The sequence below is a fragment of the Mirounga leonina genome, unplaced genomic scaffold, assembly GCF_011800145.1.
Source record: "Mirounga leonina isolate KUSES-001 unplaced genomic scaffold, KU_Mleo_1.0 Mir_176, whole genome shotgun sequence".
Lineage (NCBI taxonomy): Eukaryota > Metazoa > Chordata > Mammalia > Carnivora > Phocidae > Mirounga > Mirounga leonina.
This window is the reverse complement of record NW_023270454.1, coordinates 34783269-34798499: the sequence shown is the minus strand read 5'-3', so window position 1 is coordinate 34798499 and position 15231 is coordinate 34783269. Positions and strand designations below refer to the sequence as shown.

The 15231-nt window shown below is 32.4% G+C and overlaps 1 protein-coding gene across 5 annotated transcripts in view; it reads right to left on the bottom strand.

The window, feature by feature from the left end:
* The window catches only part of LRBA (LPS responsive beige-like anchor protein), an 834672-nt gene that overhangs the window by 537516 nt on the left and 281925 nt on the right, over window positions 1-15231 (bottom strand). For all 5 annotated transcript variants that reach the window (XM_035022918.1, XM_035022919.1, XM_035022917.1 and 2 more), the window contains one exon: window positions 7149-7282. In XM_035022918.1, the coding sequence (XP_034878809.1) occupies window positions 7149-7282 (134 nt within the window). The remainder of the gene's footprint in view (window positions 1-7148; window positions 7283-15231) is intronic.

Below are 15231 nucleotides of genomic sequence, written 5' to 3'. Positions count from 1 at the left end.
GTGCCTCTACTATATATTCATGATTTCTGTTATCCATTTTTAGTCAAGCCTTCTGTTTATATATTACTTACCTATTAAATTCTAATAATAAATATAAATGTTCCTTTACTCTTCTCAGCCTGAAATCCATTTCCCTTCCTGCTTTCAAAAAGAAATGTTAGGTCATTCAACCACAGCCTTTCTCTTCCACATCTAAAGGAAATCCTGCTAAGCTCTCAAGTTCTCAACAATCAATCTCCCACATAACTTCCATGCCAATTTCTTTAGAAAACATGTTCTACACTAGCAGAAAAGACTTCCTCACTAGCCCCCTATAACCAAACCATTCTCAAATTGCATCCTAGCTCTATCAATATAGGCCAGTTTCTCTGATAATAACTACCCTTCCGGGGTTGTTATATGACTGAAATGTTTGGGGGAAGCAGTAACAGCTCTGCCACTTACTAGCAGTGGACTTGGGTAAAGTACTTAAGCTCTCTGTGCTTTATTTTCCTAATCTATAAAATGAATAGTGATACCTACACTTCACAGAATTATTTTGAGCCTGGACCATAATAAATACCCAATGAATGATAGCTTCCTTTCTTACCCTTCTACTCTATGACTTCCTTTAAAATACTTAAAGTTATCATAGTTCCTTTTAAGCTGTACTACAGGCTGAAATACACCCAGATTCTTCAGTGATGATTCATGTGACATTAAGTACAGGTAACTTAAATGACATGAAGCTTATAAAGTACCTTTTAAAAACTTTACTCTAAAAATTTTTTAAAGAAACCAAAGGCAAATCTGTTTAAAAGTCTAGAAGTTATAAAGCAAAGAATCAAACCCAGATTTAACTGTTAAAAAAGTGGATTTCCGACAATTTCATTTATCCAGATTGGCATAAAACAAAACATAGCCATAAACATTTGGTAAATCCAGCCACTGTACAAGAAAATATTTTTATTAAAAGCCTGTACTGCCTCACTCCACTCCGATAATTTCCTCAGGCTCACTTCATTTCTATCTGGGCATTTTGATTCAACTTACTCTCTTAGGTAAGGCAAATAAAATTAGTTACAGGTACAGATAAACAGCCAGGCTCTAACCAGCAAGGATCTGGGACAACTTGACCTTCCCTGAAATATGCTTGGTCTTCAGGCAGAACTAGATCAATAGTTCTGATTCAGTTCTGATCACTAACTCTAAGTCAAACACAGAGATTCAGAAATCTAGACTGTTTGACCCCCCCACGGGCTTGGTTCCTCTGGGGTAGGATATTGTAGCAATCTTAGACAATTAACCTTTGGACAATTACTGAGCCTACCCCTCTTAGAGTGAGAATATTCCTACAAGATGAAGTTGTGAGTCTCTCTTTTCCATAACACATTTCCTTCCCATTCCCTAAAAAATCAGAACTAACTTTTCTTTTTACTGGGATTTTTATTTATCTCTGTCTTCCACTCCTCCTCACCATCTTGCTCAATTGAAAGCTAACTGTACATAAAAACCCTAAGAAACTGAATGGAATCTATCCTAATGCATAGTATTAATTTTAAGGTGAAGTTAAAGCACACATTTCTTTATAATGACAATTTTTAAAGTACATATATGAATTCCCATTTCACAATCAAAAGTTTTCCATTTTCTCATTTTTTTTCCCCATTAAAATTTCAAACTAGAGGGCAAAACAAGGTAAAGTTGAAAAGAATCTTTCACTGCTCAGTATCTGGAATTTCTGAGACTCAGGTCCATCCTTCTATTTCTACACAAAACTCAATGAAGTACTTCAGAGACCATATATCTTTATTTTAGTCAGTTAATGACACCTCCAATTCTCTAAATCCTTGACAGCAATATGATCACTAAACCGTAACTGGCCATTGACTTCTATTACTAGTGATTAATTAACTATTTCTGAGCTTCATTTCTTTTATTTGGTGAAAGTTTTTAAAGACCACCTTTATTTAGAGTATAACTACTGGTAGTTTTTCTCGAACTTCTCTGAACCTGAAAAAAAGGAAAGTATAAAGTCCCATCTATTTAAAAGTAAAGACAGAAGTAATAAATCTCAAGAAAATATTTGTATGAGGCTCTAGGTAGTAATTACAAAACAAAAATAGCTTTTACTGTGCTGACTCTAATTTTAACAAGCTGAAATGCATATCCAAAGTCTAAAGAAGACAAGGAGAAATGGTGGCTCTAAATAAAACAGTAACAAAAATGCCTCCCTGACACTACCCTACAAGTGTTGCCAATTTTCAAACCTAAAAGAGACTCAGTAAAAAAGGATTCTATAAACAGTCTTTTTCAATAATAAGAGAACACTTTACCAACAAAGATAAAAAGGTGGGAGGGATGGGTGAAATAGGTGATGGGGATTAAAGGGTACATTTGTTGTGATGAGCACTGGGTGTTGCATGGAATCACTAAATTGTATACCTGAAACTAATATTACACTGAAATTTAAATAAAAACTTTTAAAAAATCAACTAGCAATAATTATTGGAGGAAAACACCACATTAAAAAATTAAACTAATGTATCAGTAATTTCATAGGGGTTGTCCTCCATTTCTGCCACTGAAAAAATGTAATTTCCAAATATTTTGCATTTTTCAACTCAGATAAAATCATAAATTTATGACTAATTTATTGTTTTAAATTAACATTAAATATCTTTAATACACAATCACACATATGTAAATGCAGAAGCTACTTTGAACATGTGGAATGATACTGACTTATCTTTTCCTTATCACTGCCCTGATAAACTGGCTCCTTCAAACTGACAGTTTTCCAGACATTCAAATGAACAAAAAGGAAAATGCAAATACATCATCTGTCTAGTATCTATCCAGGGAATAGACAACTGTTTATTCAAAGTCCCTAAGGGTCTAAATAAATAATGTCCTTTGCAATAAAGTATCATTAAAACAAGTGCCAATATTTAATCCCTAAACATTAGATTTTTTTAATTCCTCTCCCTCCCCCAACCTCCTCACCGATTCTGGACCAGTTGCAGGAGGGACAGTCTATATGTCCAGTAAAAACTCTTTATTAAATAAAAGAAACTTGTCTTGATTGAGTAAATATAAGTCTCTTGGGTCAAACTTCATACAAAGCAAAGAATCAAATATTTTTCTTAAATGTTAAACATGCTAATTAATAAATATGCATGACTCTGATAAATAGAACAGAGCCTAATATTCTAATGAGAAATATAATTATTATATTTTACAAACTAGCAAACACCCAGCATATAAATTACTGAAAAAACAGCCTATTTAGTTCCTTTATTGGGTTAGCTTCATTTTTGTTTTAATCACTTATGCTTTGCATCATGGTAGAAAAAAACATTTTAGCATATCTGAAAAAAGAGTAATGGCATCTTAACATATACTGTATTCTGGGCAATCAAACCTGTACTGATGAGTAACTTTAAAATTTCCAGATTTTGATATATTTACTAAAACTGTTTCCTCTTTTAGCTTTCTTTTAAAATATGCATATACCAAGGGTATACCTTGTTCTCTGATAAATCAGTTACTAAGAAAGATTTGCCATTGTTATTAATAGACTATCCTTTTTTTGCTAATAAAATGTTACAGAAGCTAAGGAATATTATTCAAACTAAAATCTGAAATCTGTATAATAACCAAAATTTGTATGATAATCAAAATCTGTATACTAAGCACAGTTTCAGTAATACACAGTTTAAAATGTAAATGTACAAATCTTCATTTTTTTTGCAAAGTTATAGATTTGGGTGATTTTTTTTTAAGTACAGTTGACACACAATGTTACACTAGTTTCAGGTGTACAACATAGTGATTTCACAATTCTCTACATTATGATATACTCACCACAAGTGTGATTACTACCTGTCACCATACAATGCAATTACAGTACCAATGACTATGTATTTCCTATGCTATATGACTTATTCATGCTATAACTGGAAGCCTGTATCTCCCACTCCCATTCACCCATTTCACCCATCCGCCCATGCCCCTTTGTCCTGGCAACCACCAGTTTGTTCTCTGTATTTATGGGTCTACTTCTGCTTTTTTGTTAGTTTGTTTTGTTTTTTAGTTGGTGATAATATTATGACAGAAGAATCTCTGACCTCACATAAAGCTGACAAGCTCTAATTCTTTTTCTGGGATCCAACTATCTAATTCTAGTTTCTCTTTGATTGTGTCACATGTAAAATTTAGAAATCCCATTTTGATACCAAAATTTCTAAATAGTTTAAATGTTTCTGCTACAAAAGTCCGATTTTATGTTTTATATTTACATGTTTTCTTCCAAGGAAATTCCCATTTTTTGCTATTGTACCATGTACTATCAAGTATATTTTTTATTAATCAATAATCTATTAATAAATTTTAGCAGTTCATTTTTTTGTTGCTGACTCACTATAAAATTCAGAACTGAAGTCATCCCAAGGCACAAAGATTTAAGGTTTAAGATTCACAAGAACAGGTATTGACTATATCCTCATACAAAGAAAATAATACAAGATCAAACCAAGGCTAATACCTAACTCACCCAGATCTGCAAGAATAAACTGGCCAGGGGTGCCTGGGTGGCTCAGTCAGTTAAGCATCAGACTCTTAATTTCAGCTCAGGTCATGATCTCAGGGTCCCAGGATCGAGCCCCTGCTTGTCCTTCACCCTCTGCTCCTCCCCTGGCTCTCTCTCTACTAAATAAATAAAATCTTAAAAAAAAAAAAAAAAAAGAATGAACTGCCCAGCTCAGCATGCAATTACAACTACCAATTCATCCACAAATCATTTTCTCCCAATTCTTGCTTGAACCAGAAGGAGGAAAATAAACTTAAATATATATGTCGCCTATTTTTTTTAATGGGAAATAACAAATTAAGAGACCTACCAAAAAGAAAACAAAAATCTCTCAGTTAAAAATATTGATGGTGAAGAGAAAACTATTTGTGGGGTTTGGATTCCAAGTGGAAAAAGAACAGAATACATGGGCAAGTATGGTAAACAAAAGTATGTAAAGTGGGGCTGTAGGAGAGTGAGAAGTACAATGACTGAAAACACTATATTGAGTTAGATTTTCCCTATCAAGGTAGTAAGGTTCATGTCAGCAATTAATGGAATGGAATAGAAATAAAGTAAACTGTGAATTGTGTAAGACTGTTGAATCACAGACCTGTACCTCTGAAACAATTAATACATTATATGTTAAAAAAAAAAAAGACGATAGCAGGAGAGGAAGAATGAAGGGGGGGAAATCGGAGGGAGACGAAACATGAGAGACTATGGACTCTGAGAAACAAACTGAGGGTTCTAGAGGGGAGGAGCATGGGGGGATGGGCTAGTCTGGTGATGGGTATTAGAGAGGGCAGGTATATTGAATGGAGCACTGGGTGTTATACACAAACAATGAATCATGGAACACTACATCAAAAACTAATGATGTATGGTGATTAACATAACATAATAATAAAAAAAAAAGAAAGAAAGTAAACTGGAGACACCATATAACAATGACAACAAGAGCACAGTGAAAGAGGAAAGGGTCAGTTATGAAAAACAAATGATAAAAACAAAGACCATCACCACAAAGATTTGGAATAACTTAATGAGGAATTTTTTTCTTAATTAAGGGGTTTCAGGGAGAAGGAAAGAGCTAACAATTCTAGCACAAAATGGGAAAGCCTGGGAACTATCTGAGAAACATCACCGGAAATTAAACAAAATTTAAATAATGGGGGGAAAGGGTACATTATAGGCTGGATACAGGGTTTTGTGGGGGTTTGCCAATAAATAAATAGTCTTCAAAATAGCAAATTATTTTGTAATTCTGCATATGGTTCTTCAGGGTGAGTTTATATAATAATGGATATGCTGGAAAAAATACAATGCTTCAGAAATAAATGTATCATACTGTTTTATATCCAATATTGCCCATATATCTCTCAGCTTCCTGTTTATCTTTTGAAGACTGCATGATTTAAATTTTGAAAAATATTTTAAAAGCAATCAGAGGACTGCTTTAATTACTTTGTCCCATAAACTGAAATTAAAAGGCAATATATTCAAAATAAGATGAAAATATTTTACTCAGTGTACTGTGAACCTCTAAACTTACTACATTTGCTCTGGGAAGTTATTAGAAATTCACTAACACTGAGTTTAAAAGATGGCCTACAATTTCATAACGTAAGTACCTTCTGCCTTTTTCCCAATTGAAGCAGCTCTAGAAAAATCACAGCTGATTTTTTTTTTTTTAGGGGTTTTTGGATGGGGGTGAAAAAACAGAAATTTCATCCAGCCTAATATAGATTACCAAACTGTTTCTCCTCCAAAGTAAAACAAAAGCATCAGAGTATAATGGAAAAATCTGGTAGAGTTCTACATTTATTTTCTTTCATATTTTCTCACTAGAACAATGACGAAAAAATGTACCACACTACTGTAAGATGTTAGTAATAGGGAATGGGAAGTAATGGGAATTGGGAATGTTGAGGTAGTATATGGAACTCTGTACTTTCCATTCCATTTTTCTGTAACCTAAAACTGAAATAAGTAAGGCCTATTTGGTTTTTTTTTAATTTTTAATAAAATAAAAGGCAACACAGCACAAAACTCTGTATACTACTACTACAGATTTTAGTTTCCAGGTAGAAATTTTTTTTTCAATAAATTGAATAGTGTATAATTATGTATAAATATAATACAAGATTAATGATAAACGTTTGAAAAAGACACTAACATGAAACTTAAAAAATCAAAACTGCCAGTAGTTCAACCACATGGAAATAATCAAGTAACTTCAGAGTATATTTCCTAGCTTTCTCCATGTATAAAAGACATATACTTCACATAGCTACAGTTACATGGTATATGTAAAGTATTGCACATATTTTTCTTAACTTAACCAACTGTGAACATTTCCTCTTATCATTAAATATTAAGAAAAAGTTCTTTAAGTGACGAAAATACTGAAATAACTTGATATAATTTATTTGATGCTGCTCAAATTTATTTTGAAAATTATGAAACAATCAACAGAATACTATAAAAGCATAATGATTTATAAAATGCCTAACAAAATAACTTTATCAAAAATCCTCAACTTTGTAAAAATGGGATCTAAAAACTTTTTTGTTCAAATCATTACTAACTAACTCACCAGGTGATTCTCCTCCTACATCTGAGGCTTGGCTTGAATCTACTGAAGAAACCGCACTGACAGCACTGGTAGGTAAACTTGTACTAAGTGTGGAAGGTAAGACTGCTGATTTTTTTGTTGCAATGATGACACTTCTGTAATAAAGAAAGTAAATAGATTTTAAAACAGAAAAGGTCACTCAACCTAATTACATTAATTTCAAAATAGAAAGTAGGAAACTAATTTCTTTTTATAATTTACACTTTTCTATTTTGATGTACAATTTAGAATATTCTCTCAACAAGAAATCTCTCCAATGGCATTCATATTTATCTGAATTTCAGTGTTTTAGAATGAAGACAATGTCCTATGGAAATATAATAATCCATTATAACATTTGAACTTACAATTACTATATAATATTCTTTAAATTTATGATCATCTTTAATTATCCAACTTAAATAAAATATAACCAAAGGTATATAAAAAGGGGATTTTGGCACTCAAGTGGAAAAGTAATTAACTTTTTCTTAACCTCAGAACTGAAGCAGAAAACTCAACATGTTTCTACATGGATTTTAAAGCACCACTAATTTGAAATCATAAAACCTTAGAAATCTTATAAGGTAAAAAAAAAAAAAACATAATAAACAATTTTTAACATGTATATAGTCCAAGTTTTTCTTTTTAAGCCCCAAAGACTATCTTTTGATAATATTATATCGAAAAAACAATGCATAGGTATAAAAGCTAGATGCAAAAAATTCCAAATAATCAAATTTGTTCATTTTGTCTATTATTCAAACACAGGTATTTATGATACACCAATTTCAATTAAAGTGTAATACTTTATACCAAAATAGTAACTAAAAGACCTTATTAGGCATAACTAAAAGGCATTTTTAATTGAAGTTAGCTCCATAAACATGCAAAAACTCAGCTAATGAGGTAAAGAGGACAGCTGATATATAATGCACTCCCACAGCAGTGCTTACTTTTAATTACCTGGTGTTAACCATAAGCCTAAAGTCTTCAACATTCAATTTATTTAATCACATCTTTTGTTGACAATATTGTAACTGCAAGCTTCAAGTATTCCCTTAACAGCTTTAGAGGTTTCAGTTTCTAAATAAAGTTACTTAAATACTTGATCCCAATAAATGTATTCAAAAGTGGAAATTATGTAATTCCAGTATCTTAAAAATGTATTTTGTTTTTGTTGTTATACCAAAGAAAGACAATACAAAGCGAAATAGGTTCTGTTTTACTTCAGTGCCTATCATGCGACAGCAAACACTGTTGCCAATTAAATCAAGTTCTCTTGTGTTAGGCATGGCTTATTCAATGTACTTGGGGGTAGCTGGTGTCACATCATTATAAGGGTGACTGCCAATGTTAACTATACACTAAAAAATAGAAGCAACAGCCACCTGAGCCCTGAATCCAAAATGGTGTGCTTAAATCATGGTAGCTTATATCAGATGAAGATTATTGACTTTAGGGGGAGTAGATATGACCGCGCACTAGCGGTACACTCAAAATAATACAAAATATAATTTATGCATTTCCCACTCAAGGCAGAAATTCATAAACCTATTGTTTAAGAAAATCTCTAAGTACATTCCTTAGCAACCTATTTTGGAGGGAGGAGTGCTATGTAGAATTCACTTTCACATTTGTTCACAAAAGAAAGAACTAGTAAGATCTAGTTCACTCATATAATAGTTAAGCACTGAAATGAGCAACAGAAAATAGTATTTAGAAAACTGAAATTGTTTTTTCCATAACTGAAATTTAAGACATAAAACTAACCTATGTACAAGCCCACTCTTAGGAATTTCCTCAAGATAACTTATGCCCACAAAAAATGTGTACAATAATGTTCAAGAGGCCTTATCCAATAGCCAAAAACTAGAAACAGCTCAGAATCCTTTCAAAGAAAAATGAATAAGTGATATGCTTATACAACAAAACAATACTCAGCAATTAACAGAAACTACTGATAAACATAACATAGGTGAATTTCAAAAGCATTATGTTGAGGGAAGAAAGTCTTATACAGAACACAAACTTTGTTATTTCCTTTTACATGAAGTTCTAGAAAAGGCAAAACTAACCTACAGTAGAAAAGAATCAGAGGAATAATTGCCTCTAGCGGGGAAGGCACATGAGGGAACTTTCAAGACTGATGATGTCTTGATTGAGGATCTGGGTTACATGGGTGTACAAAGTTGTCAAAATTCATCAAATGGTACATTTAAGAACTGTGCCTTTCAATGCACGTACATTTTACCTTAAAAAAAACTGTACTGATCTCTAGTTAAAGATCTGCATGCTGAAATGCTTATGAAGTGAACTGATGTCTGCTGAAACACATAAAAAATAAGACTGATGGATAGAAGGACGGATATATGAAGAATTTATGATGAAGCAAATAGAGTTAAAGGTTAACTGCAGTATCTCAGTGATGGGGTCACTGTACCATTCTTTCAATTTCTCTGTTTGAACATTTTCATAATGAAACATTGGAAAACTGGTAACAGAAAAAAATTTACTATAGATGTTCCTTAACATGTACAACCTCTATTGGTCCAAGACAAGATGGTTAATTAAAGGTAAGAAAAACTTGATCTCATTTCTAACCCTTAAAGCTACTACCATTAACAATGCTATCAATCATGTATATTCTTTATTACAGTTGAGCAAATATTTATTTTCTAAGATCTTTCTCATATTCTCATTCCTAATACATCTAAAGTGTGGCTACCTACATGAATTTACATTTAATCCAGCATTCCTCACACACTTCTGCAATATGCTCCTACAGTTCCTGAGCATGTATGTCATTTCACAAATCCAACCCTTTGTGTATGTTATTCCTCAGCTAAAATACCTTCCTCTTAGCCCTGATTGCCAGTAACCTCTTCTTTCTCACCTTTCAAAACCTTGCTTACAGGTAAGCCTCCCCCGAATCTCCAAGTCCAAGTTCATAATGCACTATTCTTCGTGTTTCCACATGATCCTATATAAATTTATAACTTAATAGCTGTGATTTAAACTGACGATATGCCAAGAATTATTACTTAATTCTCCAAACAATCCTAACATACATATTACTTCCACTTTATTTTTTTTTAAGATTTTATTTATTTATTTGAGAGAGAGAGAGAGACACAGCGAGAGAGGGAACACAAGCAGGGGAAGTGGGAGAAGGAGAAGCAGGCTTCCCGCCGAGCAGGGAGCCTGATGCGGGGCTCGATCCCAGGACCCTGGGATCATGACCTGAGCCGAAGGCAGACGCTTAACGACTGAGCCACCCAGGAGCCTCCATATTACTTCCACTTTAAAAGTTAAAATAGTAAAGCTCAGACAGGTAAAGTAACTTGCCAAAGTAAACGCCCTGTAATTCCAGGTTTGTCTAAAGAGCCTCCAAATGAACTATTTTCTCATATTGAGCTTTTTCTAAAGTTTCATTGAGATATAATTCATATATCACACAATTTAAGTGTACAATTAAATGGTTTTTAGTATGTTCACAGAGTTGTGCAACCATTACTACAATCATTTTAACATTTAAACAGAATGCTATAGTATAATCACCTATACGCAATAATAATAAAGATTTCAAGATATAAAATTATGCATATATTACTAAAATAAAAAATACATATGCTCACAAATGGAGAAAGTTCTCAATTCTTTAGCCTACTTATTAATAATTATTATAAATATTTATAATTATTTAATAATTAAAATAATTAATAATATGTAATGAGAAATAAAATTAATCAATTTCCAAATTCTTTGGCTGATTCAAGTCATTTCTGAGGAAGCAAAATAATAATGCTTCAGCTCTGGGTCACATAAAAACAAAATTCAAAGTCATAATGATCCAATTTAAAGAAAAAGCAGCAGGCAAATTTCAGGATATTTTCCTTTTATTGTTTCCATTATCATAAGGTTTCCATGTAAAAGATTAAAGTTTTCAATAAAGGTGATCTTTAAGCTATTATATTTATCATGTATGTTATTTATCATGTATGTAATTGTAAATTTACATTTATAATAAAGCATGTGCTACAGTTAAAAAACTGCAGAAATTTATCTTTACCATTACTCAAGAATGATCATGAAAGGACTAACATGTCACATTTTTCTAAAATGCTTTGGAAAACACAAAGAAAATGCAGCATACATTTGGCACAAGTTTGAGATCCTATATGCCAAGCAATGTGCTAGGGATATTTCTGGCTTTGTTCTCAGGGTACAGCTTAAGTTTCTATTTAAGGGACAAAATGAAATCCTTGTTAATATTTAAGAAGTAAATAACTTTAAACTTTTAGTATCTGCCATCAACTTTAATAAAAAGCACTTCAAACTTTTTGGCATAAAGAATTTGTAAGACAGATACGACTTTTAGTTTTAAAGCTAACTTTCCAAACTGTCAATTAAAAACCAAATATTAAAGTATAAAATTTTACATATTATAATTTTTTTTAAGATTTAAACATTTATTTACTTTTGTGGGGGGAGAGAGAGAGAGAGAACTCGTGGGGGGGAGGGCAGAGGGAGAGGAAGAGAAGCAGACTCCCCACTGAGCACAGAGCCCTACCCAGGGCTCAATCCCAAGACCCTGAGATCATGACCTGAGCCAAAATCAAGAGTTGGATGCTTACCCAACTGAGCCACCCAGGCACCCCACGTATTATAATTTTCTTTACAAACTCACTGACTTTAATGAATAATTAGTATCTGTAATTTACTACACTTAGAATATATATGAATTATTTATAACAATCCATGAATTAAATTAAGAACTACATATTATCATCCCCATTTTACAGATGACAAAGAAGTAATTTTCCTAACATTCCACATATAGAAAGTGTAAACACTGCTGACTTTTTAAAAATATGAACAAGGGAGACTTCTGTGAAAGTTTCTTTTTGTCACAACAAAGAGCAAATGTCTTCCAGATCACTAAGGCTCAGAAGTTCCACTGCAGAACTGTATCAGTTTCAAATATCATAAACTTTCACATAAATGCTATTTTATTTAACATGCAAATAGTTCACTAAAGGAGAAAAGAGCATTTTAACCCTAGCACTTTACTCCCTAAGGATCTAACTGAAAAGCCAGACAAGCCCTTGAACTTTATCAAGATAAATCCCTGGCATCCACTAATCACCAGAGAGGATCTTCAAATTAGATAAGAGCAAGAACTTTGGCATGGGAATGAACACAAACACCTTGCCATCCACAAAGGCCCACAACCTGGCAGCCTTTCAGCAAGGTTCCACTCATGTAGCTGTTACTCTAAACTTTCCAGCTATTGCTTGGGAGTCGATAATTCTTAAGATATGAGGAGACTTGTGATTTCTGACACAGCATTCCAGAGATAAATACATGATCAGAGGGATGCTTTGAAATTCCCAAAGATATTCCACTGGTCTAAGCCTGCATGAAAATAGTTTTTCAAAAGGTGTCTCTTGCTAAGAAAAAGAAAGGGGAAAAAACAAAGCACTTTGCTTGCCATCAGACAATATGTTAAGTGCATACCAGACATATAAGTTCCAAATAACACCCTGAAAAATACTATCACAAAAATTCCCCTTTGTATTCTATTTCAATAAACCCCTTAATATGTATTACTGAGGAATGGTTTCCCTAAATAAGTTCGTAACTCACTCACTGAAGGCATCACTAAGGCACAGATTTAATTTCTACACATTTTTAAAAGAAAAAATGTCCCAATATTTTCAAATTGGGACACATATAAGGAAACTCTCTTTGACTAGATTAGGAAGATATATTAAATTTAAAAATCTACCCTCACTTAAGTATTTGACTACTCAACCTAAGATTAATACAAAATTTAAATAATGAAAATTAAGAATATTTTAGATTAACATAACATAATAAAAATAAAGTAGAAAAAAATTAAGAATATTTTTAAAACTAGTTATTTACACCTCTTCCCACCCTCAAAATACAGCCATTGCCATGAACAGTTTTATATACATCTTGAGGCATATGTGAACAGATGTATCTATTTTTTAAAAAGATCATAAATTCCAAGCCATTTTGTATACTACTTTTTCATTTAATAATATATCTACAATACCATTTTATATCAACAAATAGTGTTCTGCTTTTCTCACTTTAATGGCTGCATACTATTTACTATATGTATAGAAAATAACACATGGAACCAATCCTTCATAGATTGGCAACTATGTTTGCATAACACAGCCAAATGACAAGGTCTAGAATCAGTCATCCATGCTTCAAATCTTACTTCCACCATTTACTAGAATAAGAGCTTAATTACCTACTTAATTTCCCTGTGCCTCAGTTTCTTCATCTGTAAAGTAAGAATAAAAAATAGTATCTATCTACCTTTGAACCTACCTACCTAAAAAATGCTTTTAGACTAGTCCTTCACAGAGTAAAAGCTTAACTATGAAATTTCTCCAGCAGAAAATATTTTATACTTGCGTGTATCTTCTGATTTAATTTCTAGTAGAATTTAAGTTTACATATTTTAAATTTTAATAATGCCAATTTTCCCTCAAATAAATTGTATTAATATGCCCTCTCGACAATATAAAAGTGTTTTTTCACGCCCTCAGTAACACTAGGTATCATCTTTTAAACTTCTGCTAATTTAATCAAATGAAATTATCTCATGGTTATTTAAATTTTTATTTCCTTCATTATTAGTGATACAGACCGTCTTTACATTTGCATATAAACAGTATTTATCTTCTTGTATATGAACTACCTGTTCCCGTTATTTGTTAATTTTTCTAGATTAGTCATTTTATTTATTTAACATTTTATACACACACAAACACACACACGGAATATAATCCTTTTATCTGTAATATGTATTCCAAATATTTAGTGTCTATACATACACACAACAGAAAGCAGCAATGCCTAAATGTCTTATTAGGTGGGATAGCTAGGTTCACATTTATTGAGTGATTTCTTCATGCTAAGCGTTATAGATTAATATCTCTTCAATATCATTTCCCATCAATACATACATTCCCATCTGCTTTTTTTGGTCTTTTGTCTTTAGCTGTGTAGTATCACACTATTTAAGGATTAGGAAGCTGAAGCTCAGTGGGATAACTAGTCCAAATTCACTAATAAGTGATAGAGCCAGAACTCAAACTCAGTTTTGTCTGATTTCTAGAATCAATACTTTAACTCCTATGTTATAAAGCCTATTAAAAAAAGAAGACAGCACAATTTAGTAGCCACTTGACCTGTAATGTCACAATATAAATATACCAATATGCTATTTACCCAAAATTTAGAATTTGTCAATCTCATCACACCAGCACATTGACCTCATCTTTAAGCAGAGGTAGAAGGAACAAGATGACAAAGGATGATGGCAAAAATACTCTCCACTAAAATTATATATTCCCTGCGTTCTTTCAGAGCATCTTAATTACTGTAAACAATTTTTACCAGCGGATACCTAGTGTTCCAACCCACAGCAAGTCTGAAGTAGAAAACTAGGAGATGAGAGGAAATAAAAAGAAGAGGAGACACAAATAAATGACAGAAGGAAATGGATGATGAGGATATGTCAGAAGAAAACAGAAGACAACTTGAAGGAATCTCACTGGCCAAATCAGAGACAATCTGAGCATCAACATAAAGCATAACAATCACAACAATAGATTATAACCTCCTGAATCAAAGAGGAAACGATAAAGCCATAAAATGAATTGAATTCATTTGATCAGGATGATAGAGTTTCACAGTATCTCTTTACAAGAAGTACTTTGACAGTGGAGAAACCTAGAAAATATCACTTTAATAAATGATTAGAAAGAATATCAGCAGTAATAAAATAAAACCATGTGTGCCACCTGTTGGAATGCAATGAGAAGCAAAAGAGCCACTTCTGCAATTTTCCTGACAAAAATGCATTAACTTCAATATAATACTAAAGAAACATTAGACAAATCTGAGAGATATTCTACAAAACAGCTGGGCTATCATCTCCTAATGTCAAGATCATTAAATTCAAGGAAAGACTAAAGAACTGTTCTTCCAGATTAAAGGAGAACAGAGACACAAC